Source organism: Carassius auratus, chromosome 44 (assembly GCF_003368295.1).
Source record: "Carassius auratus strain Wakin chromosome 44, ASM336829v1, whole genome shotgun sequence".
In the NCBI taxonomy this organism is placed as follows: Eukaryota; Metazoa; Chordata; class Actinopteri; order Cypriniformes; family Cyprinidae; genus Carassius; species Carassius auratus.
This window is the reverse complement of record NC_039286.1, coordinates 12,899,933-12,925,753: the sequence shown is the minus strand read 5'-3', so window position 1 is coordinate 12,925,753 and position 25,821 is coordinate 12,899,933. Positions and strand designations below refer to the sequence as shown.

At 35.4% G+C, this 25,821-nt stretch overlaps 2 protein-coding genes across 2 annotated transcripts in view; one reads left to right on the top strand and one right to left on the bottom strand.

Annotated features, from left to right (window-relative positions):
* LOC113062565 (serine/threonine-protein phosphatase 6 regulatory ankyrin repeat subunit A-like) overlaps nucleotides 1-25,821 on the top strand; it is a 215,327-nt gene that overhangs the window by 59,877 nt on the left and 129,629 nt on the right. The gene's annotated exons all lie outside the window — the stretch shown is intronic.
* Nucleotides 7,005-16,466, bottom strand: LOC113061960 (H-2 class I histocompatibility antigen, K-K alpha chain-like). The gene is made up of 5 exons (XM_026231467.1): nucleotides 16,115-16,466; nucleotides 13,416-13,652; nucleotides 13,059-13,328; nucleotides 11,695-11,973; nucleotides 7,005-7,207 (listed from the first exon to the last, which is right to left on the bottom strand). The coding sequence occupies exons 1-5, from the start codon at nucleotides 16,215-16,217 to the stop codon at nucleotides 7,005-7,007; spliced, it is 1,092 nt and encodes a 363-aa protein (XP_026087252.1). The 5' UTR covers nucleotides 16,218-16,466.

The window sequence follows — 25,821 nt, the reverse complement described above, 5'->3', positions numbered from 1 at the left end:
AATGTGACGTTGGCCTGAGACGTTGGCTCGACGTTGGGTTTAGGTTAGTTAATGTCACAACCTAAAAACAAACTAAAGATCAAAGTCAAATGGCGTTATAATTTGACGTTGTTTCGACATTAACATTATGACGTCTTGAAGACGTTGGATTTTGGTTGCCATACCTGACGACTAAACATCAGTTTTTGATGTCAATGTGACATTGGCTTGAGATGTTGGCTCGACGGTGGATTTTGGTTAGTTAATGTCACAACCTAAAACTAACTACAGATCAACGTCAAATTATGTTTTAATTTTACGTTGTTTGGACGTTGCCATTATGACGTCTAGAAAATGTTGGATTTTGGTTGCCATACCTGACGACTTAATATCAGTATTTGATGTCAGTGTGACGTTGACTTGAGACGTTGGCTCGACGTTGGATTTTAGTTAGTTAATGCCACAACCTAAAACTAACTACAGATCAACGTCAAATGATGTTTTAATTTGACGTTGTTTGGACGTTGCCATTATGATGCTTTGTAGACATTGGATTTTGGTTGCCATACCTGACGACTAAATATCATTATTTGATGTCAATCTGACGTTGGCTTGAGACATTGTCTTGATGTTGGATTTTGGTTAGTTAATGCCACAACCTAAAACTAACTACAGATCAACGTCAAATGATGTTTTAATTTGACGTTGTTTGGACATTGCAATTATGACGTCTAGAAAATTTTGGATTGTGGTTGCCATACCTGACGACTTAATATCAGTATTTGATGTCAGTGTGACGTTGGCTTGAGACGTTGGCTCGACGTTGGATTTTGGTTAGTTAATGTCACAACCTACAACTAACTACAGATCCACGTCAAATGATGTTTTAACTTGACGTTGTTTGGACATTGCCATTATGACGTCTAGAAAACGTTGGATTTTGGTTGCCATACCTGACGACTTAAAATCAGTATTTCATGTCAGTGTGACATTGGCTTGAGACGTTGGCTAGACGTTGGATTTTGGTTAGTTAATGCCACAACCTAAAACTAACTACAGATCAACGTCAAATGATGTTTTAATTTGACGTTGTTTGGACGTTGCCATTATGACGTCTAGAAAACATTGGATTTTGGTTGCCATACCTGACGACTGAACATCAGTTTTTGATGTCAGTGTGACATTGGCTTGAGACGTTGGCTCGACGTTGGATTTTGGTTAGTTAATGTCACAACCTACAACTAACTACAGATCCACGTCAAATGATGTTTTAACTTGACGTTGTTTGGACATTGCCATTATGACGTCTAGAAAACATTGGATTTTGGTTGCCATACCTGACGACTTAAAATCAGTATTTGATGTCAGTGTGACATTGGCTTGAGACTTTGGCTAGACGTTGGATTTTGGTTATTTAATGCCACAACCTAAAACTAACTACAGATCAACGTCAAATGATGTTTTAATTTGACGTTGTTTGGACGTTGCCATTATGACGTCTAGAAAACATTGGATTTTGGTTGCCATACCTGACGACTAACATCAGTTTTTGATGTCAGTGTGACATTGGCTTGAGACGTTGGCTCGACGTTGGATTTTTATGCCACAACCTAAAACTAACTACAGATCAACGTCAAATTATGTTTTAATTTGACGTTGTTTGGACGTTGCCATTATGACGTCAAGAAAACGTTGGATTTAGGTTACCATACCTGACGACTTAATATCAGTATTTGATGTCAGTGTGACGTTGGCTTGAGACGTTGACTCGACGTTGGATTTTAGTTAGTTAATGCCACAACCTAAAACTAACTACAGATCAACGTCAAATGATGTTTTAATTTGACGTTGTTTGGACGTTGCCATTATGACTGCTAGAAAGCGTTGGATTTTGGTTGCCATACCTGACATCTTAATATCAGTATTTGATGTCAGTGTGACATTGGCTTGAGACGTTGGCTCGACGTTGGATTTTGGTTAGTTAATGCCACAACCTAAAACTAACTACAGATCAACGTCAAATGATGTTTTAATTTGACGTTGTTTGGACGTTGCCATTATGACGTCTAGAAAACGTTGGATTTTGGTTGCCATACCTGACGACTTAATATCAGTATTTGATGTCAGTGTGACGTTGGCTTGAGACATTGGCTCGACGTTGGATTTTAGTTAGTTAATGCCACAACCTAAAACTAACTACAAATCACTGTCAAATGATGTTTTAATTTGACGTTTTTTGGACGTTGCCATTATGACTGCTAGAAAACGTTGGATTTTGGTTGCCATACCTGACATCTTAATATAAGTATTTGATGTCAGTGTGACATTGGCTTGAGACGTTGGCTCGACGTTGGATTTTGGTTAGTTAATGCCACAATCCAAAATCTAACTACAGATCAACGTCAAATGATGTTTTAATTTGACGTTGTTTGGACGTTGCAATTATGACGTCTAGAAAATTTTGGATTGTGGTTGCCATACCTGACGACTTAATATCAGTATTTGATGTCAGTGTGACGTTGGCTTGAGACGTTGGCTCGACGTTGGATTTTAGTTAGTTAATGCCACAACCTAAAACTAACTACAGATCAAAGTCAAATGACGTTAGAATTTGACGTTGTTTGGACATTAACATTATGACTTTTGGTTGCCATACCTGGCGACTAAATATCAGTATTTGATGTCAATCTGACGTTGGCTTGAGACGTTGTCTTGACGCTGGATTTTGGTTGGTTAATGCCACAACTTAAAACTAACTACAGATCAATGTCAAATGATGTTTTAATTTGACGTTGTTTGGACGTTGCCATTATGACGTCTAGAAAACGTTGGATTTTGGTTACCATACCTGACAACTTAATATCAGTTTTTGATGTCAATGTGACGTTGGCTTGAGACATTGGCTAGACGTTGGATTTTGGTTAGTTAATGCCACAACCTAAAACTAACTACAGATCAACATCAAATGATGTTTTAATTGGACGTTGTGTGGACGTTGCCATTATGACGTCTAGAAAACGTTGGATTTTGGTTGCCATACCTGACGACTAAATATCAGTATTTGATGTCAATGTGACGTTGGCATGAGACGTTGGCTTGACGTTGGGTTTAGGTTAGTTAATATCACAACACAACCTAAAAACAAACTAAAGATCAAAGTCAAACAATGTTTTAATTTTACGTTGTTTGGACGTTGCCATTATGATGCTTTGTAGACATTGGATTTTGGTTGCCATACCTGACGACTAAATATCATTATTTGATGTCAATCTGACGTTGGCTTGAGACATTGTCTTGATGTTGGATTTTGGTTAGTTAATGCCACAACCTAAAACTAACTACAGATCAACGTCAAATGATGTTTTAATTTGACGTTGTTTGGACGTTGCAATTATGACGTCTAGAAAATTTTGGATTGTGGTTGCCATACCTGACGACTTAATATCAGTATTTGATGTCAGTGTGACATTGGCTTGAGACGTTGGCTCGACGTTGGATTTTGGTTAGTTAATGTCACAACCTACAACTAACTACAGATCCACGTCAAATGATGTTTTAACTTGACGTTGTTTGGACATTGCCATTATGACGTCTAGAAAACATTGGATTTTGGTTGCCATACCTGACGACTTAAAATCAGTATTTGATGTCAGTGTGACATTGGCTTGAGACTTTGGCTAGACGTTGGATTTTGGTTATTTAATGCCACAACCTAAAACTAACTACAGATCAACGTCAAATTATGTTTTAATTTGACGTTGTTTGGACGTTGCCATTATGACGTCTAGAAAACATTGGATTTTGGTTGCCATACCTGACGACTAAACATCAGTTTTTGATGTCAGTGTGACATTGGCTTGAGACGTTGGCTCGACGTTGGATTTTGGTTAGTTAATGCCACAACCTAAAACTAACTACAGATCAACGTCAAATGATGTTTTAATTTGACGTTGTTTGGACGTTGCCATTATGACTGCTAGAAAACGTTGGATTTTGGTTGCCATACCTGACATCTTAATATCAGTATTTGATGTCAGTGTGACATTGGCTTGAGACGTTGGCTCGACGTTGGATTTCGGTTAGTTAATGCCACAACCTAAAACTAACTACAGATCAACGTCAAATGATGTTTTCATTTGACGTTGTTTGGACGTTGCCATTATGACGTCTAGAAAACATTGGATTTTGGTTGCCATACCTGACGACTAAACATCAGTTTTTGATGTCAGTGTGACATTGGCTTGAGACGTTGGCTCGACGTTGGATTTTGGTTAGTTAATGCCACAACCTAAAACTAACTACAGATCAACGTCAAATGATGTTTTAATTTGACGTTGTTTGGACGTTGCCATTATGACGTCTAGAAAACGTTGGATTTTGGTTGCCATACCTGACGACTTAATATCAGTATTTGATGTCAGTGTGACGTTGGCTTGAGACATTGACTCGACGTTGGATTTTAGTTAGTTAATGCCACAACCTAAAACTAACTACAGATCAACGTCAAATGATGTTTTAATTTGACGTTGTTTGGACGTTGCAATTATGACGTCTAGAAAATTTTGGATTGTGGTTGCCATACCTGACGACTTAATATCAGTATTTGATGTCAGTGTGACGTTGGCTTGAGACGTTGGCTCGACGTTGGATTTTAGTTAGTTAATGCCACAACCTAAAACTAACTACAGATCAACGTCAAATGTTGTTTTAATTTGACGTTGTTTGGACGTTGCCATTATGACTGCTAGAAAACGTTGGATTTTGGTTGCCATACCTGACGACTAAACATCAGTTTTTGATGTCAATGTGACATTGGCTTAAGACGTTGGCTCGATGTTGGATTTTGGTTAGTTAATGCCACAACCTAAAACTAACTACAGATCAACGTCAAATGATGTTTTAATTTGACGTTGTTTGGATGTTGCCATTATGACGTCTAAACAGCGTTGGATTTTGGTTGGTTAATGCCACAACCTAAAACTAACTACAGATCAACGTCAAATGATGTTTTAATTTGACGTTGTTTGGACGTTGCCATTATGACGTCTAGATAACGTTGGATTTTGGTTGCCATACCTGACATCTTAATATCAGTATTTGATGTCAGTGTGACGTTGGCTTGAGACGTTGGCTCGACGTTGGATTTTGGTTAGTTAATGCCACAACCTAAAACTAACTACAGATCAATGTCAAATGATGTTTTAATTTGACGTTGTTTGGACGTTGCCATTATGACGTCTAGAAAATGTTGGATTTTGGTTGCCATACCTGACGACTTAATATCAGTATTTGATGTCAGTGTGACATTGGCTTGAGATGTTGGCTCGACGTTGGATTTTAGTTAGTTAATGCCACAACCTAAAACTAACTACAGATCAACGTCAAATGATGTTTTAATTTGACGTTGTTTGGACGTTGCCATTATGACGTCTAGAAAACGTTGGATTATGGTTGCCATACCTGACGACTAAACATCAGTATTTGATGTCAATGTGACGTTGGCTTGAGACGTTGGCTCGACGTTGGGTTTAGGTTAGTTAATGCCACAACCTAAATAAAACTACAGATCAACGTCAAATGATGTTTTAATTTGACGTTGTTTGGACGTTGCCATTAGGACGTCTAGAAAACGTTGGATTTTGGTTGCCATACCTGATGACTTAATATCAGTATTTGATGTCAATCTGACGTTGGCTTGAGACATTGGCTCGACGTTGGATTTTGGTTAGTTAATGCAACAACCTAAAACTAGGTACAGATCAACGTCAAATGATGTTTTAATTTGACGTTGTTTCGACGTTGCCGTTATGACGTCTAGAAAACGTTGGATTTTGGTTGCCATACCTGACGACTTAAGATCAGTATTTGATGTCAGTGTGACATTGGCTTGAGACGTTGGCTCGACGTTGGATTTTGGTTAGTTAATGCCACAACCTAAAACTAACTACAGATCAACGTCAAATTATGTTTTAATTTGACGTAGTTTGGACGTTGCCATTAGGACGTCTAGATAACGTTGGATTTTGGTTGCCATACCTGACATCTTAATATCAGTATTTGATGTCAATGTGACGTTGGCTTGAGACGTTGGCTCGACGTTGGATTTTGGTTAGTTAATGCAACAACCTAAAACTAGGTACAGATCAACGTCAAATGATGTTTTAATTTGACGTTGTTTCGACGTTGCCGTTATGACGTCTAGATAACGTTGGATTTTGGTTGCCATACCTGACGACTTAAGATCAGTATTTGATGTCAGTGTGACATTGGCTTGAGACGTTGGCTCGACGTTGGATTTTGGTTAGTTAATGCCACAACCTAAAACTAACTACAGATCAACGTCAAATTATGTTTTAATTTGACGTTGTTTGGACGTTGCCATTATGACGTCTAGAAAACGTTGGATTATGGTTGCCATACCTGACGACTAAACATCAGTTTTTGATGTCAGTGTGACATTGGCTTGAGACGTTGGCTCGACGTTGGATTTTGGTTAGTTAATGCCACAACCAAAACTAACTACAGATCAACGTCAAATGATGTTTTAATTTGACGTTGTTTGGACGTTGCCATTAGGACGTCTAGAAAACGTTGGATTTTGGTTGCCATACCTGACGACTTAGTATCAGTATTTGATGTCAATGTGACGTTGGCTTGAGACGTTGGCTCGACGTTGGGTTTAGGTTAGTTAATGTCACAACCTAAAACAAATTACAGATCAACGTCAAATGATGTTTTAATTTGACGTTGTTTGGACGTTGCCATTATGACGTCTAGGTAACGTTGGATTTTGGTTGCCATACCTGACGACTAAATATCAGTATTCGATGTCAATGTGGCGTTGGCTTGAGACGTTGGCTAGACGTTGGATTTTGGTTATTTTATAACACAACCTAAAAACAACCTAATATCATCGTCAGATGATGTTGGTCTTGGACGTCAATTTAACGTTGTCATTAGACGTTGGCTTGACATTGAATTTTGGTTACCTGACGTTGCGACCTAAATCTAATCTAATATTAACGTCATATGACGTTGTGTGCCTGCTGGGATGGTTCTCCAGGAGCTTCAAGCCCAGGATATTCAATCAGAGTCTCGCCTTTCCATTCTTCAGCTTCATTGTTGTAGTGTGAAATCTGTCTGTCATCAGACACAGCCTCAGCAGTGAATTCTGGGAAAATCTCTGCTTTGCTCAGGACTGTAAATCTGTAGTAGAAATGGTGTCTCTCTGAAGAACGTAAAACACCAACAACAATTCAAACCCTTTTACTGGGACAACAAATGTCTTATGTACAGGTGACAGAAATGCACTGAATATACATGTTTAATTAAATCGCAGCCTTTTGCAATATGATACGTGCACTAAGATAAATATGAAGTGCGAGTTTCCCAGACTCCCGCGGAATTCTGAGCAGATGCAGAGATTGAATTAAAAGCGTAAACCGAGCCGCAGAAAACACCGATCACATCACAAGCTGATCACAAGCTTGGCTTTCAAACAAGAAGTGCAAACTCCTCGTGAAGAGTGCAAACCAAATCGCGCTTTCGGTTTTAGTTAGTTTAGTTGGTTTATATACTGTAAATAACGTTACATATCTGTTATGTGAGAAGTTTGCAATTATTTTCGGTTTATTATGAAACTATGGCGAACCACCAGAGTAAAAAAAAACAGCATATATAACTGCTTCTCAATAAACAAATGAACTCTTACCTTGAAGCGCATCGATTAGACAAGGGTGAAGAATAAACCAACCTATGCCTATAAAGAAAAAGTTTCTAATAAACATTTTTTGCTGTTGTCCTATTTTAGTCGCGCACCTTATTTCCCGTCTCACAAGGCTCAGGTCGTGTTGCTTCAAATGCTGTACAGCTAAGTGTTGGTCATATGCCGAAATGTCTTGTTTTCTACCTCAAAAAGAATTGGTTAGCAGATGTCATTTCCTGTTTATTTTGTTCATTGCAACCACATCAAAAGTTCTTGTACTGTCAATATACTGTACAAAGAGTTACAGGTAACAAATAGTGCAAATGTATTTTACTAAATTAACATGTAAAGTTTGATTTATTAAATTATGGTAAGAGTTTGGAAAATGAGGCATACATTATTATTGTAATCTATTCTGTTTCTCGTCGGGCTATTCATTTTGAATCAGAATTATCTTACTGGTGCTCAGGACCTACAACTCTGAAATAAAAATTATTCTATAAACACTTCCAAATGAATTCGTTTTTAAACTCTTTCTGAGTTAAAACGATGGTTAGAAACTAAATTTGTTTCCTTTGCATTATTTGAGAATTGAAAACAAAATCCTTTTCTTAAATGTCGTTTTATATGCTTTAAATAGCCAACTTTTTTTTGGGGGGGGGGGATAAATTATACGCAATCAAACAACGCTCCTTATACTCAAACACGTATCCATAACACCCGCTTCCTAAGGAAAGTGGTTTTCACACTTCTTTTTTAAAGCAAAAAAAACCATACATTAGGGAAGTATATGCAAGTGGCAACAGTGTTTAATAAAATGTGCTTGTCATTGTAAAAAAAAAAACTGAACAAGACGACAAGAAAAATAGGCTACTTCTGTAATTTGACACATCTACTGACTTATTAGGATTGAATGTTGAAAAGTGTCTATTGGTATTGGTCTATTGATAGATTTAATTTTTTCCATAGACTTAAAATTATGAATCTTAACAAGCCCAGAAACATGAATTAGTCTAATTTGAATTAGTTTTCTAAACAATATGTCAGCGTTCTTCAATATCCAAACAGTTCAGTTCTCTTAAGTCATATATAGGCAACGCCAAAGTCCATTTTTGCTATCAGTGCCAGCCGGATATTTTTTTTAAGACTTATGTTTTAGTTTTGTTCAAAATGAACAAAAAATAAAAATAAAAAATCAGGAAATGATTATTACCACAATTAAGAAAATAAAGTTACTGTTACAGGTCAGAAACCAACAAATTAATACTACTGTTTGCATAAACATTAAAATATATAAATAAATAATATAATATAAACAATGATGAACATTTTTTTAATAATCAAAAAATCTTGGTTTGGTGACTAACAACATAACATGTTATTAACTAGGTTTGACCAAAAATAAATAAAGAACTCTGAAATGATAAACCTCACATTTGTCATGTGTTGGTGCTGTAAGTAGCAGAAGATGACGGAAAACTCCAAATAACCTATAATAATGGAACACAGGTGAACAGAATAAACTAATCAAGGGAACTAATGTAGGTCACAGGAACACGTTGGGTCAATTAAAACAAACTCAAAGTCCAAGAACAGAACATAACCGTGTAAACATTTCAGTCTTGAACTCCTTTTAAGAGATGGATCAAGATCATAAATTATAGGCATTTTAGAATTGAGATTTTTAGAATGCACATTAGTTTATTTTCCACATTCAGATTAAGATTTACAAAAAAAAAAATATCAATCTGAATTTCACATTGGTCTGAACAAAAAGACAGAAACTGTAACTCCACTGTTTGACAGCAGGTGGCGCTGATGGAACAGCAGCAGTAGAGCTGGTAGTCACTGAAAACTAAGCAGGGCTGTGCTTTTAAACACTGCTTTATTAAGCACAGAGAAAAGATACATTTTCTGAAGACTGTCAGTTCTCCCTCATGCATTTATAGAATCAAATAATTCATACATTCTTTCATTTAATTATTTCAGCACTATGCCATCAATTATGCTTTCACACAAAAGGAAATCTATGCATGTTGCACCTTCGTGATTTGCTTAATGCTTAGCATTAGTCATCTCAAGTTTTACCACATATTCATAGATTAATTCTCAGTAAAGATGAAGATATTAAGTCAGGAGCAAATGCAATTTTTCTTTTGTTCTTTAATATTAATAACGCAGACAGCAAGCTGCTCTCACTTTCAGACGAATGCATGGTTCTGACACATCAGATGTTATCTTTTTTTTTCAACTTAGTTAAGATTGCTTAGAAAGACATCAAAAATTGGCATTTTAAATTAATTTTGTGTGTATTTGACCTCTTAAGCTCTGTAATGGTGCGGTGTCAGAGACGCGGCTCTCTCTCTGTGTGAGTACATAAACTTATCTATTTTGTCCGGTAACAGAACAACTAGTCTACAAAATTGCCTTATATCCCGATCTTGTGTGTTAACAGCAAGTCTTGTCTGGTACTCAAAATACTCTTATTCATAAAGACAAACAGCCCTTGAAACCATATTCTAACTAACCAGCAATGGAAAATATAACATAAAAAACAATAATATACTCAAGTCACCTTTATTTGTATAGAACTTTATTTAATACTGAATGAGTCAAAGCAGCTTCACAATGTCAAACAGAAAAATTGTTTGTCAATAATGCAAAAAGGACAATAACAGTCATTTTTTCCCAGCTAAAGTCAGTTCATTAATTTAGTAATGTCATTATCCAGTTCAACTCTCTTCCAATATAATATAAAATGACTAATCAATACATTAATCATTAAATGGTAATTTACATTAATCATAAATGGTTAAAATTAGTATTATAAATGATCATATGATTAAATAAAAAAATATTTAAATGATTATAAAGAATGAATGATTGAATGATGAATATATAAATATAAAAGAAAGTAAAATAAATGTATAATGGATCTCTTGAACCAAAACACAATTTGTCATGACTTCAGGTATTCATTTATTTTTGCACTTCTGTGGAAATCACACACTTAAAAAACTAAATAAAAACAAGGAAAACAACAGACAACACAAGACAGACTGCAATAACTGAATACATCAAGCATACAGGTAGATGATACAATTTTGTCTTGATTAAATATTCAGATTAGAGTGTGAAAAAAAAAAACTTTCAGTATGGAGCTGGATTTTAAGAATACTGTTTCTCTTTTGAATGAAAGAAACCTGTTCACATCTCAGTCAATCATTATGGTTTGCTTGACCAAAGCAATTAACTGACACATTTGGGTCTGTATCTACAGTTTGTTTCAATATTTCTATCTCCCTTTGCATAAACATAATGGATGTGGTGTGGAGATACCTGTGTGTGAAGGATGATAATACATAGTTCTCATCATAATAATTTTCTCCTCCATTACAGTTGTAACTTCTCATTTTATGTTTCATGCTAGGTAACTTCTTATCGCTCCTCCACAACAGCAATAACTTCCCATCGCACCTAGAAAAGACATAGCATAATAGAAAAACGTCATCTTGAGTACATCATGTTCTCATAAATATGTTTATGTCAAGCTGCACTGATGTCACACTTCGCTTTCATTTGTTATAATCTTAGTAGTCTGTGTCCATCAAATAAAACCCAAGTAATGAAAATCATAAAAATTCTACTGATGCATGTATTTCTACTGTCACACAGTACATACTTTCAAACTGTCCCTGCACCATACATTTTAAAATGTCTCTTACACAAAATATTAAAGCAACATTGATCATTCAGAATATGTATAACTCACCTTCTGACCATATATATATGCAGAAGCAAATCCCAATGAGAATTACAAAAGCTATTAGTAATATTATTAAAACAGGCCACTGAGATTCTGTTTCACGGTTAAAACTTGTTCCATCTGCAGAATGAAAAAAAAACAAATTAGTTTTTCTTTCAACATTATGAACTGTTGAATGGAGTTGAAGCGCATTGTGGCCAGCAACATGAATTATTTACTTAACTAATTATGATGTGATATTTACCCCATTCTGCTGACACTGGTTCTGTCAGACTGCTGTGAATGACATGACAGTCATAAGATCCTTTGTGGTTTCTGTCGATCTTCACACTGGATCTCATCTGAAAGGATCCATCATCATTGGGCCTGATTTCAGAAAATATTTGGTTCCCAAGTGTAATTCTGTTCAATCTGATGTTCATCTCAATATCTCTGGGGTAGAAACCAGTGACCAGACAGATCAGAACCAGCTTACTGTGATCATCAGGAGCTTTCCTCGCAAACACACCAACATCTGGTGAATCTGGATAAAAAGGTTATATAAACATCCTCAAAACAATTCTGTTTTTTTTGTGTGTATTTACATTTTTTGGGGGGGTTAAATTCTACATAAGATTGCAAGTAAAATGCATTCTGAAAGACATGAGTATAAGAAGACATGCAATCTAACAATCCCAATAAGTCAAACTGCAATCCAGATGAAGATTCATTGATCTGCATGAAGCATCAGATTTCCTGATGCAAACACACTATAACATCTAAGAAGTGTAGAGAAAACTCCTGCATGTGTGAAGCAAACTGTCCCTGTGTTTTATGATCAAGGACCCTTATTTTGATATTCTGTTGTGTTGCTCTTTGTGCTCTTCATTTGCTGTTAAGTTCCTGTTTCCTTAATTACCCTCGTTAGTCACCATAGCAACTCATTACTTACACCTGATCTTTGTTAGCCTGTGTAGGCTATATATAAGCCTGTTTGGTCTTCTTTAGTTGTCTTTGCATCTCTTCTGTTTTGGTTTTATGTTGCATGATTGGACTTTGTCATCCCTGCTGAGTTTTATATTCAGACTATTTTCACTTGCATTTCAAATAAACTACTGCAATTAGATACACACCGCTCCTTTTCTCAGTGCAACTGAAATACAAACCTTGAACCTTTACCAATTCAAAAAAACATATTATTGCTGTGAATGCAGCCAGATTTAGATGCAGAACCATAAAGTTCAATAAAAGACTCAAATGAGAATATTCTGAACCTGTCCTCAGAAGTTTTACATTTAAATCTTTAGTGTTAGATCATCACTGATGAACTGTATAGAAGCAACCTCCTGGAGTTATTTTGTTAATATCACTCACATGTTGAGTTATGTGTTCATTCCATAGGCGTAATGGAATTTCTTCTGTACAAACTTTATTTTCTATTATCTACCCCTTAACCTACCCCTCACACAAAACTTCATTCTATAGGATTTCTAAGCCATTTTCCTCATAGTGACAAAAAAAAAAAAGTCCCCACAAGGATTTCAGATATTGCCAACATCAACTATAACAGAGTATACCTGATCTAAACCACACACAGAATCTAAATAAAGTGATCTGATTAAAACATACTCTCATGTGTGTTGTTAAACGTGGAGATCCAGTCCATGCATGTCTCAAAATAATTTTTGATGATCTGGTTTCGGTCTGTCTGGAGATCCCATTTATTTTTGGTTTCTTTGGCTTTGGGAGTTTTATCAATCCACAGCATGGTGTCATAATCAAAGGCAATAAAATCTTCTCCATCAAATCCATATTCATCAAAGGCTCTCAAACTCATCACTGTTCCATTAGGAAATTTCTCCACTTCACAACCAATCCTTCTCTGAAACGTATGGAGCTCTACAATCACAGAGTAACAGTGATTTAACAGAATCTTACATTTCATAACAGGTCTGATAATTAATAAGAGTAAAACATTTAACTTACCAGAACACTGCGTGCAGTTTGACAGAATGTATAGCTGATGTTTGTACCAGTTAGAGTCGCATTGCTGTACAAAAGCATCAGTCCCATCATCTGTGGTCAGAATCATTCTTATCAAGTCTGGAACTTCATTACTGTCATCTGAGATCTGTCTGTCATCTACCACACCAACAGCACTGAGCACAGGTATTATATCTGCTTTGGTCCAGGCTGTAAACATGTAGTGAAGGTAATGTCTCTCTGAGGAAATAAAACAACACAAACAATAAAAACTGTGGTTTAAGTGTCAAGTGACAAAACATAAAGAGAACCGAAGAAACACTTATCTTGGAAAAAGTTTCCATTTCCTGTTCCAACATGTGATCATCATGTGCTTCATTTGTCTGTTCTAATGATTAGTTCCATTTGTTAGTTGGTTGTTGCATTTTGATAAGGTTTAGATAACAGTGCCCTTTACATATTTCAATCATATGTTAGCTGTAATTCTACTAAGTAATTAAAATCAGTCAATTCAAGGGACAGGTGGCACTGCAATATGCATGTATGCATTTTTCTGTTTCACTATATTTTTTATTGTAAATAGGGTTGCCAACTACAGAGAAGGAAATTAAGGGACATTTGTGTTACAAAATATAAGGGACAGAATAAGGGACACACACACACTGGCCTATATTATATATATATATATATACCCACACACACACACACACAAATTATATTTCAACATATAATAAAATAGAAAACTTATGTTAAATTGCAATAGGCAGTTTCACAAAATTCAATTATTTTCTGTATTTTTGATCAATCAATCTTTAAATGCAGACTTGATGAGCATAAGAAATGTAAATTAGTTTCTTATTTAAAAAAAAACATTAAAATAAAATCTTACTGATCTCAAACTTTTGAATGGCAGTGTATATACATACATAAATACATGCATACATATATATGCAATCTACCTCATGAACAGTTTAATGTTCTCCCACTGTACAATACTATTTTTCACTTTACATCCAAGTACATCCCTACAACTTTATTTTTTTATTCTATTCATATTATACAGTATTTTATCTATAGCACACCTGTACATATTTATCCTTTGTGTTTGTGCGTGCACGTGTGTTTGTGTGCGTGCTTTATTTATATTTACACGTGTGTATTTTATTCACATTTTTTGTTATGTGTGTTGTTGTTGTCTCTGAGTACTGGAAGCTTGTGACACTCAAACAAATTCCTTGTATGTTCAAACATACTTGGCAATTCATTTCTGACTTCTTATGTGGATCTGTTTAATAGTCTATACAGTAGTCTAACTACTGTATATATTTCTCAATTAAAGATAACTTCTAGAATAAATAAGGACTGCTTTGGCTGCTTGACACTTAATTTGTTTTTTTCATACCTTTTCTGGACCTTGACTCTGTTATTTATTTGGCAATCTATGAAACAGTCTCAAGCCTCCAGGTTTTCATCCAAAATATCTTATATTGTGTTCCGAAGACGGACAGAGCTTTTACAGGTTTGGAAAGACATGAGGGTAAATGATTAATGACAAAATGTTCATTTAGTGTGGAGCGTCCCTTTAAATCCTCCCTCGAACAGCTATGCTCACAAATCAAACACTTGTCAAAAAAAGAATTCAGTTTAGAGTTTGTTATGGTCTAGGTGGTCATACTGCATGTGCCTTAAATAATGGATTTCATATAGCTTTCATACAGAGCGAGTATTTGATGACTTATATAGGGGCCTATTCCTTATTATAGTAAACGGTTGGCAGGCCTTACTAAAGCACAGATGGGCTCTATAAATATAGTTTGACATAACTTCAATACATTTTTTTTTTTTTTTTTAAAGCACAGTTAAAATATTAGTTGACCACTTTGCTGTACAACTATACTAAAAATAAAGACGGGAGAGTGAACTATAGGCCAATAATGAAATGTGAAAAAAAGAGAATACATAATAATAAGACCAGACTAAAAGCTGTTTTTTTCTTCTTCATTATTTTCATCTTGTCTTCCCGTACAAATATCTAAACATTCTTTAATCAAGATGCATTTACTTGAGAAGCGAAATGACATAAGATATTAGGCTAGTTTCTGAAAAATTAATCAAATTTAAACAAATTTTAACAAGAGCAAACATCAATGTGGTGAGAAAAACGAACTAAATGACTAATTTAAACACCACTGACAGATTTTTGTTCTTGTTTCAATCTTAAACTTGCTTAACATTGATACATTTCTCTCTCTCTCTTTTTTTAGAAAACAAGTCTAAGCAAAATTAACTTTCATTATCAGCTTAGAATGAAATCAGGTTCAGATAAACGATTCCAGTTTTGTCAAGTGTCCAGCAACGCACTGGTGTTGTTTCCAAACGCACTTTAAACTCGCAGCACATGCACAGATTGAGTTCACTGCATTCAATGTGAATAGAGACGCTGAAAACACCGACTACATCACAAGTTGAAATGTGGTCGATCCGCTTTAAACAAGAGCAATCTGACTCTTCATTAAGGGCACAAAGCCCTTCGACGTTAGTTCGGTTGACAAAGCAATGGAACAATACATTAGACCTGTTGCTGTTGTGTTATTACGAAAAGTGTAAACATATTTCAGGTTTATGAAACCGCGTAATGAGAATATTTTAAATAGATATCACCGCTTCTCAGCTGCAGATCAGAAGTAAATAGATGAACTTACCTAGTTTGTCTTGATGCGCATCGCTTAGACAAGGATGATAAATAAGACAAGGCATTAATATATAGACAGATAGAAGAAAAGAACGAGGGAACCATTTGGCCATTATAGACGCCCTCTAAACGCATCTCTGTCAGTGCTTCATTGCAGGTCAAACTGAAACTGCCGAGACGTCTTTAATTGGTCGGAAAAGTTAAAAATCAAGGCGGGTCATAATACTATTGGCCAGGGGCGTGGAAATTCGTGCCCCGCACTTTTTCTGTCAAATGTGTTCGCATAGAGCTTTTCAAGAGCTGGCGTGAATAAATAAAGATTTAAACTCAAAGAGACAGGATAGTCTGCGCATGACCTGATATTTTATTCGGACCCAGAAGGCGAAATGAACATCACAGAGCGCTAAACGCTCGTGCAGTGTGTGTTTCATTCATCTTCGAAGCCGGAGCGCGCTCTCGCGCAGAAAGTTATAACAGGAAACTCCTTATAGTATTGACAACAGCGTCGCTGTATGAAAACAGTTGTTTTGACAAAAGAACTGAAACTTATGGAAACACAAAGACATTAATATACGATTGCGACAATATATGGTTTTTCAAGTCATCTCCAGAAGTTGATAAATACATCATATGAACAAAACAGTGCTAACTGACATAGACTTATTACAGTATACAAACTATTCTGCCTTATTATATGATAAATACGTGTTTGTAGTATATAAAAAAATCATTATTATTTGTTATTGTCCAGCAGTTATAGATTAAGCCAATTAAAAGCTATAAATTAGAGAATAATTAAAGTTGCCTATAATATCCACTACCAGTCAAGTCTCTTCTGTTCACCAAGCCTGCATTTATTTGATCCAAAGTACAGCAAAACAGTAAACTGAAATATTTTTACTAGACTGTCTAGCGGTTAATAAACAGAACTGCTTGCGTCTTGCGGAAGAACATCGTAGCCGGAACTACTTCTCTCTGTTTATGTCTATGAAGAATCACAAAGGTACTGGGTTACTCCGCCGCGGTACCCCCGAAGCAATCTAAAATAGTCCGAATATAAACACTTATTATAGGTGTACCCTAGTGATTCAGGACAAGCTAAAAACACGGTTTGGAAAATGGATTCATGATGTACTCGCTTATTATATACATTTTTCTACATTTTGAACACAAACAAAGTTACGGACCGCAACTCTGATTGGTTGTTTTTTACCGGGAGCGCATGACTTTCTGCAAATGGCAATAGGACACTGGGAGGAGCCAGAGGAGCTTGATTTTTTTCACAGATTATCTGTCTCATATTCTACTGTCAGGACATAATGACTTTGATTAGAAACAAATCATAGATTCAATGCTTTACCAATGTGAATTACATGTATAAACGTTATAAAACTATAAAATATATTTTTTATATAATTCTTCAGTACTTTGCATCTTGTGTGTGCTTACTTTTTTGTCATTCTAAAACAAATATGATGAGCTCTGAACAGTTTTCCAGAGCAATGAAATGCAATTATGTCATGACAAAGTGATTTATCAGAAAATGCACATATCACTCCAGAATGAAAGACAAAATAAAAATTTGTTTAAGATAAGTGATTATATGCATTAAAGAAGTCATTGTTAGTTTGAATTTCTGACAGACTTTGATCTGTTTGACTCAACCAATGGAATGAGTTTGGGGGCGGGACTACATGTATTTGTCCAACCAATGACAGAAAAGATGAGACTGCAGGTTTGAAAGTTTTTCCAGTTCTGCAGAAATCACACACTTCACCTTTAATACATCAACACACAACACAAGGCAGACTACAACCATATGAATACAGCTCAGTGACCAGAAACAGCTGAGTGTGAACTTCTTAATTTGCTTCCATTGCTCTATTGATCCTCTTAGATTTAGATTTCACTTATTAAACCTTTTTAAAGAGCTGGAAGGATCTATTTGTCAGCACACCAAAATATACAAGTTCAAGGATTTGAAAACAACATTTAGAAATAAGAGAGAGAGAGAAACTTGCCATTCATTTGATTGATTGATTGACAGATGTGGTCACTAATATATTGTTGTGAGTTCTCAGTTCATATTCTCAAACTATAGTCTGAAATCTCTGAGAGAGTTAACTGTTAACGACGAATTTACATAATTCAACTGGCTGGACTTTTCCTCAACATTTAACCTTATAACATAACAACAAAACCTTTCATAATAATTAAAACGAAAGTGTGACTTCATCAATGCGCTGAAAAACACCCGGAAGAGACGAAATTAACTTTCACTTTAAAGCAGATAGGCAGATCCAAAATGGCCAAAAAAAAAAAAAAAAACGGTAGGCTTTAGTTTGTAAACATTTTCTGTATAGAATGTTTTTGTTTGTTGTTTTATGGCTCCACTGTTTTCTCAGCGTGGCACAGCAAGGTAAGAACACAGTTCAGGTTCAGGAGAACCTGTAAAAATATCGACCTACAAACTGTAGTCACTTACAAACATACTATAAATAAAATTATATATAACTTTCACTAAAATAGCAGAAAAAATCCAATGCTGCAGATATAATTATTTTTCTTACTATATATTTATCTATCTGTGACCTAGTTGTTCAAACCAGATGTGACGTTTCTGGTCTAGCATTATTAATCTGTAAGCTAAGAACATTTCAAAAGAATCATGTAGGCTAATTATAAATGGGAAATTTGTTGTTATATGGCTTAAACGTAAACTTAGAACTTAAATTTGAAACTGTTAGTTATTTCTTTCCTGCTCAAGATGAGAACGTTTTGCTAATTATTGTAGCTATTGTTTATTTATTTATTAAATAAATAATATACTTTAAAAGAACACACATAAATGCAAATTAAATATGTTATTTTCGCCGCTTAAATACATTGTATTTGCAAGTCATTTCAAATTGATCACATTTAAAAGTTATATTAAATGCAATAAGTTGGACTTTTGAGTGATTTTTTTAAACAACTTAAGTGGGACTTAAGTGGCCCTTTTTAGTACATCTTTATGTAGAATGATATGTACCTAATTGTGTCTTTAAAATAAGCTTTAAGTGTAATATTAATGTATTGACATGTAATTAATGTGAACTAAAATACACGTCGTTAATGTCAGTTAACAATACACATAAGTGTGAATTAAATGTAATGACCACATAAATGCATATTATTTGTAATTAATTTAAAATATATTAAAATTAAAATTTACATTCATTGCAATTATTTTAACTTTTGAGTGATATTTTTGAACCACTTAAGTGGGACTTTATATTTTATATGTAATTTGAAATATGGTAAATATGTACTTCTGTATAAGCAATTAATGTGAACTAAAATATACTTCAATGTCATATATCTCTGGCAATGAAAAAAAGTTGAAATTTTGTATATTAAATAATAATAATAATAATAATAACCTCTTAAAGGGACAATAAGTAACTTTTTAGGTATTTTATTATCTAATATAAGTAATATAAGATATAAGTTGTACCTTGCAGAATGAACTTAATGCCATTACAAATTGGGTGAAACTTAATAAACTAGCTCTCAATATATCTAAAACTAAATGTATAGTCTTTGGTACTAAACGTATGCTTGGCAAGCCTTGCAACTTAAATCTAATTATTGATACATCTGTGGTAGAGCAGGTGAGTCAGACTAAACTCTTGGGTGTGAAGCTGGATAGTCAGCTCTCTTGGGCTGATCAGATTGACCACATTGTGTCTAAAATGGCCAAAGGCATTGCTTTTTCCCGGAGATGTTCAGTATATTGTCCACCATTAGTTATGAAAACAGTTGTCCAATCTTTAGTTCTGTCACATCTGGGGTACTGCCCAGTAATTTGGTCCAGTGCTGCACAGGGACATCTGAAAAAATTACAAATTGTTCAGAACAGAGCCGCAAGAGTAGCCCTTGGTTGCTCTTTTCGCTCCAGTGTGGATAAAATGCATACCTGTTTGGGCTGGCTAAAGGTGGAGGACAAACTTAATATAAGTCTTCTCTGTTATATGCACAATGCTCTATTTAAAAGCAATCCAAAATCTTTTGTAGATAAATTGGTTTTTAGTGGGAATTGTCACGCACATGTTACGCGTCAGGTGAGCTCAGGTGTGTTAGTGGTTCCATCCGCAAGGTCCAATTGTATGACAAGAACAGTTTTAGTTAGATCGTCATCTGCTTGGAATAAATTGGACTTAAGAACAAGGTATATATCCAACATATGTAATTTTAAGAAGACTCTAAAACAGATTATTATTAATAGCATTACACCAGTTAATTTGTGACTTATATAGGTACTGACATTTTCAAATGTTGTATGTGTGTGAATGTGTATATGTGGATAAATGTATACATGTGGTTATGTTATATGTAAGTTATATGTATATTATATTTGTGTATTTTTAATTGTACATACGTTTCAGCCCATTATGGGCCCCAGGAAGACTAGCAACCACATTGTGGAAGCTAATGGGGACCCAAATAAATAAACAAATAAACAAATAAAATCAATATTTTTATTCATAAATATGCCCTCAATGGTGTACAAATACCTATGCCAATGTTTAAACTAATCCTCGTAAATGAAGAATTTATTATCTTTATATACATGGGACGGGTAGGTCGACGGAGGCTTCCATGTAGTTCCGCCATCTTGCAAAACTATAATAGCAGAGAGGGACAAAAAGTACTAAGCCAACGCGTTTCCACAACGCGTTTTCGGTCAGAGCCAGAAACGCAGGTGCAGAGCAGTGAGAGGCGCTTGAAACTGTTTAATAGCAGAGAGTTTAAAAGTCTGGATTGCATTCTTATTATGGACCATACATATGCCGCGCCACAGGAGAAGAAAACATCGTCGCCAAAACAGTCAAAAATAGAACGTAAAAGGAAACGTGACCGTAGATTACAGAAAACAAGAGTTAATGTGGGGGAAGCTTTTTCTAGGTGGAAAGAGCTAATGCTGGATAAAGATTTCAAAAGAGACGCTGAAGTGGCCAGTTTTCTTCTCGACAGGTAAGTCAGTGTTACAATCTATATTACAATATTTTTTTATATCTAACAATGCACATTATTCAGAAAATATAACGAATAAATTAGACATAACTACTAATTACAATATTTCATGTTTTCCACAGTCAGTAATTCATACTGTAACATTCGTTTGTTTATGGTCATGTTGCAGTTTGTTTGAAATAACACACCTGTTCACCTGAAGGAAAACTCAACGAAGTGCTATTAGAAGACATCCCGTCAAAGCTTTTTGGTACATATCGCCTACCGTAGAAGCAACGCGCATTTGAAAAAGCGAGGCGCTGGAGAGCAAAATTAGTTTGAATGCAAAATACAATTTCACCACTAGATGGGAGTAATTCCTACTTAGTGTCCCTTTAAGGGAAACAGGTTTGTTTAATAGATTATGAGGATAAACAGGGATATGGGAAAGTGTGTTGGGGAATGAATGATTGTGTGTAGGTGTTAATTTTTTTTTTTTTTTTTTTTTTTTTTTTTAAATGTGGAAACTAGATTGTAAGCCTATTGTCTGATTCACACTCCGAAGCAGAAGGTGGCGGTAATGCACCAAAAGCTGGTTGCCAACCGCCGTTAAAAACAAAGAAGAAGAAGAAGAAAAATGTGGGGAGACGCGTCATCGTGTGTTACTCTTTCGCGCGTTTGGACTGAGTTGGCGGGAGGGTCTCGCGCTGTTGGTGGACGGTGAATGGCGGGTGGACGTCAGCGCAAACGGAAACTGACTCCGTGTCAGGTGGATGGCAACAGCTGGGCTGGGAATGGTCAGGAGATGGTGGAAGGAAGTGACGGAGTAGTAAGTGAGACAGGAGAGGTGGGGAGCATTGGAGAGGTGGAAGACAGCGAGGGTAAAGAAGAGTGGAATATTAATCAAAATAAAAAGAAAATGAATAATACAACTGACTGTGGTGAAAGTGCATCTTTAAAGTATGGTGGGGAACAATATAAGGTATTTGTTAAGTTGGGGCAAGAAGGTACCACGTTCAGAGAGTGGAATCCGATACAACTTACAAAAGGTCTAAGTAAAGAAATTGGAGAGGTAAGGAGTGCAAAAATATTAAGAAATGGACAACTTCTGGTGTCTTGTAAAAACCAAGAACAACTCAAAAAAGCAGTTAAGATGAGTAAAATTCATGGTAAACTAGTGCAATGTTCAAAGGCTAATGACAAAAAGTTAGTCAGAGGAGTCATTACAGGCATTCCAGTAAATGTAGAGACGGATGCTATAATAGCAAACATTAAGCAGGCCAAAGTATGCGAAGCTAAAAGACTTAAAGCTAAGAGATTTGGAGACATTTGCGACAGCTTATCAGTTATGCTTACGTTTGAAGGAGAAACTTTACCAGATAAGGTTTTTGTTGGTTTTATGAGTTATGTGGTTAGGTTGTACATCCCTCCACCACTTCGATGTTATAAATGTCAACGGTTTGGGCATATCGCGGCTGTATGTAAAGGAAAAAAGAGGTGTAGTAAGTGTGGAGGAGACCATGAGTATGATGAATGTGACAAAGCTCGCAATCAATGCTGCAATTGTGGAGGGGAGCACAGTGCAGCATACCAGGGTTGTGAATTTAGTAAAAGAGCCAAAGAGGTACAAAGAATTAAGGTAACTGAAGGCATTAGCTACTCTGAAGCAGTAAAGCTGGTCCCCAGAGTGAATGAGTCAACGAGACAACGAGTCGTACCGAAAGGATTAAAATTATTGTGAAAGCAGCTGAAAAATATTTGGGGATAAAAGGAATGGTTTGGGAAACAGTTAGGGATAACTTAAGTACAGACACACAATCTACCCAGCACAATGTTGGTATAGACTAAATGGTGGTAAATGTAGGCATACTACAATGGAATGCTAGAAGTTTAATAGCTAATGGCCAAGAATTTAAGAAATATGTAGATGAGTTAAAAGAGAAACCAAATATAATATGTGTACAAGAATCATGGTTGAAATCAGAGTTAGATTTTATCATTAAGGGATATTCAGCAGTTAGGAGAGATAGAGAAAATGGTAGAGGGGGAGGATTAGTAACTTTTATACAAAATGGTTTAAGCTATGAAATTATAAATATAAATGATAAGAATGAATCAGTTACCATAAGGATATGGACAAGTAAAGGTTCTATAGATGTAATAAATTATTATAATCCTTGTGGGAAAATAGAGCGAAGTATTTTGGAAAATATTGTGGGATCACCACTCAGTGAGGTTATATGGTGTGGGGATATTAATGCACACAATACATTATGGGGAAGTAACAGTACAGATGCAAATGGTTTAGCTTTAGAAGAATATATTGATGATAAATGCTTGGTATGTCTTAACAATGGTGAGGGAACACGGTTTAACAGCATAAACAATACAGAATCAGTACTTGATTTAACTTTTGTATCCAGTGCAATAGCAGGTATTAGTTCGTGGAGTGTAGATAAGGAAACTACAATAGGTAGTGATCATTTCCCTATTCTAATTAAAGTTGGATCAGGGACGTGTCAAGAAAGGACTACGAATATTCCAAGGTGGAAAATAGAGAATGCGAATTGGGAACAGTTTCAGATCATTTGTGCAGAAAAATGTCTTAAACTTAGAAATGAGGATAAAGAAATAGGAATAAATGAGTTTAATAGTGTATTAGTAAATGAAATAATTTTGTCAGCTGAGAAAACAATACATAAAAGTAAAGGAAATAGGAAAGGTAAGAATCATGGTGGAATGATGAGTGCAGTTAAAGCAAGAAACAAAGCTTTTAAATATGTTAAGAAATATCATTCTCAGGATGCTTTGATAGAGTATAAAAGAAAGCAGGCAGTAGTTAGGAAAACAGTTAAGACACAAAAACGCAATTTCTGGAGGGAATTCTGTAATGATATAGGAAGGGATGTGAAGTTATCTGATATATGGAGAATGATAAGGAGGATGGGAGGAGTTAGAAGGAATTATGAATTACCTGTATTAAATAGTGGTGATAAAGTGGCAGTTACTAATTTAGAAAAAAGCTGAAGTTTTAGCTCAAACATTTAGGAAAGTGCATAGTTCTGAGAACCTCACTAAGGAAGGACAAGTGAACAGAAGGAAAGTGTTAGAAAGTTTCCCAGATGTTTTAAAAAAGAAAGAAGATTCGGGAAATCCATTAGATGTACCTTTAAATATGTTTGAGTTGAAAAAAGCAGTCCTTAATGCAAAACAGACTACTCCAGGAAAAGACATGGTATGTTACAAAATGGTAGCAAATATGACAGATGGGACATTAGAAATAGTACTAAATTTTTTTAATAAAATTGGTCAGCTTCCATCAGTGTGGAAACATGCAATTATAGTACCCATTTTAAAGCCAGGGAAAAACCCGTCTGACCCGTCTAGTTATAGACCAATTGCCTTAACATCGCAGTTGTGTAAAATAATGGAAAGAATAATTACAGATAGAATGACCCATTATTTAGAAAGCAATGACCTTTTTTCCCCATATCAGAGTGGGTTTCGTAAGGGGCGAAGTACAATGGATTCATTATTATGTTTAGAATCCGATATTAGGAAAGCGCAGACTAATAGGGAGGTGGTAATAGCAGTTTTCTTTGATGTAGAGAAAGCATATGATATGCTTTGGAAAGAAGGGTTATTAATTAAATTACAACGATTAGGAATTGGTGGTAAAATATACAACTGGATTTTGGATTTTTTGTTTAATAGGAATATTCAGGTAAGCGTAGGTGCAGAATTTTCTGAGATATATACAGTAGAGAACGGAACTCCACAAGGTAGTGTATGTAGCCCATTATTATTCAATATTATGATTAACGATATATTCTCAAATATTGACCAGAAAATTTGAAAATCCCTGTATGCTGATGATGGAGCATTATGGTTTAGAGGCCGTAATGAATCTTACGTTAAATCAAAAATGCAAGAGGCAATTAAGGAAGTGGAAAAATGCACAAGTAAATGGGGATTTAGATTATCAGTGTCAAAAACACAAGTCATATGTTTTTCAAAAAAGCATAAGATCACACCAGTATCCTTAAAATTGTACAGTCAGCCTCTTGAGCAAATGAAGATTATTAGGTTTCTTGGGATGTGGTTTGATGAAAAACTGACATGGAAGATTCATTTGGAAAAAATGGTAAAAAGATTGTTAATATCCTACGCTGTTTATCAGGACAAGCATGGGGAGCAAGTAGGGCATCCTTAAAAAATATATATTGGGCACTAATGAGGTCTGTCTTTGATTATGGGTGTATAGCATATATGTCATCAGCAGAGTCTAACATCAAAGCTTTGGATGTCATGCAAGCTCAGGCTCTAAGGATATGTAGTGGATCTTTTAAAACATCCCCGGTATCTTCTATGCAAGTGGAAATGGGTGAGATGCCTTTGAGGATCAGAAGGATACAACTGATGTTAGCATACTGGATTAATGTGAAGGGACAAGTTGATAGCCACCCAGCTAAAGCTATCTTAAAAGATTGCTGGGAACATGGAAAGTCCAATTACAAAAGTTTTGGGTGGATTGGCGATGCGAAAGCTGAGAATATTGGGTTACATAAATTACAGTACTGTTCAACGGTTTCAGTCCCTCCTATTCCGCCATGGTTTTTCCCTATACCAGATGTAGATTTAGGCATTCATAAGAAAATAAAAAGTAAGTCAAAGGAAGTAGCAGTGAGGGATATTGTTAAATATTATCTGGATATGCATTTC

What these genes read in the sequence shown, in the direction of transcription:
- LOC113061960 (XM_026231467.1), bottom strand. Translation starts at nt 16,217, where the DNA reads ATGGCCAAATGGTTCCCTCGTTCTTTTCTTCTATCTGTCTATATATTA. An exon ending in AAACTGCACGCAGTGTTCTG is followed by an intron (nt 13,329 to 13,415) that starts GTAAGTTAAATG and finishes CTGTGATTGTAG; the next exon opens with AGCTCCATACGTTTCAGAGA. An exon ending in ACCAGTGTCAGCAGAATGGG is followed by an intron (nt 7,208 to 11,694) that starts GTAAATATCACA and finishes TACGTTCTTCAG; the next exon opens with AGAGACACCATTTCTACTAC.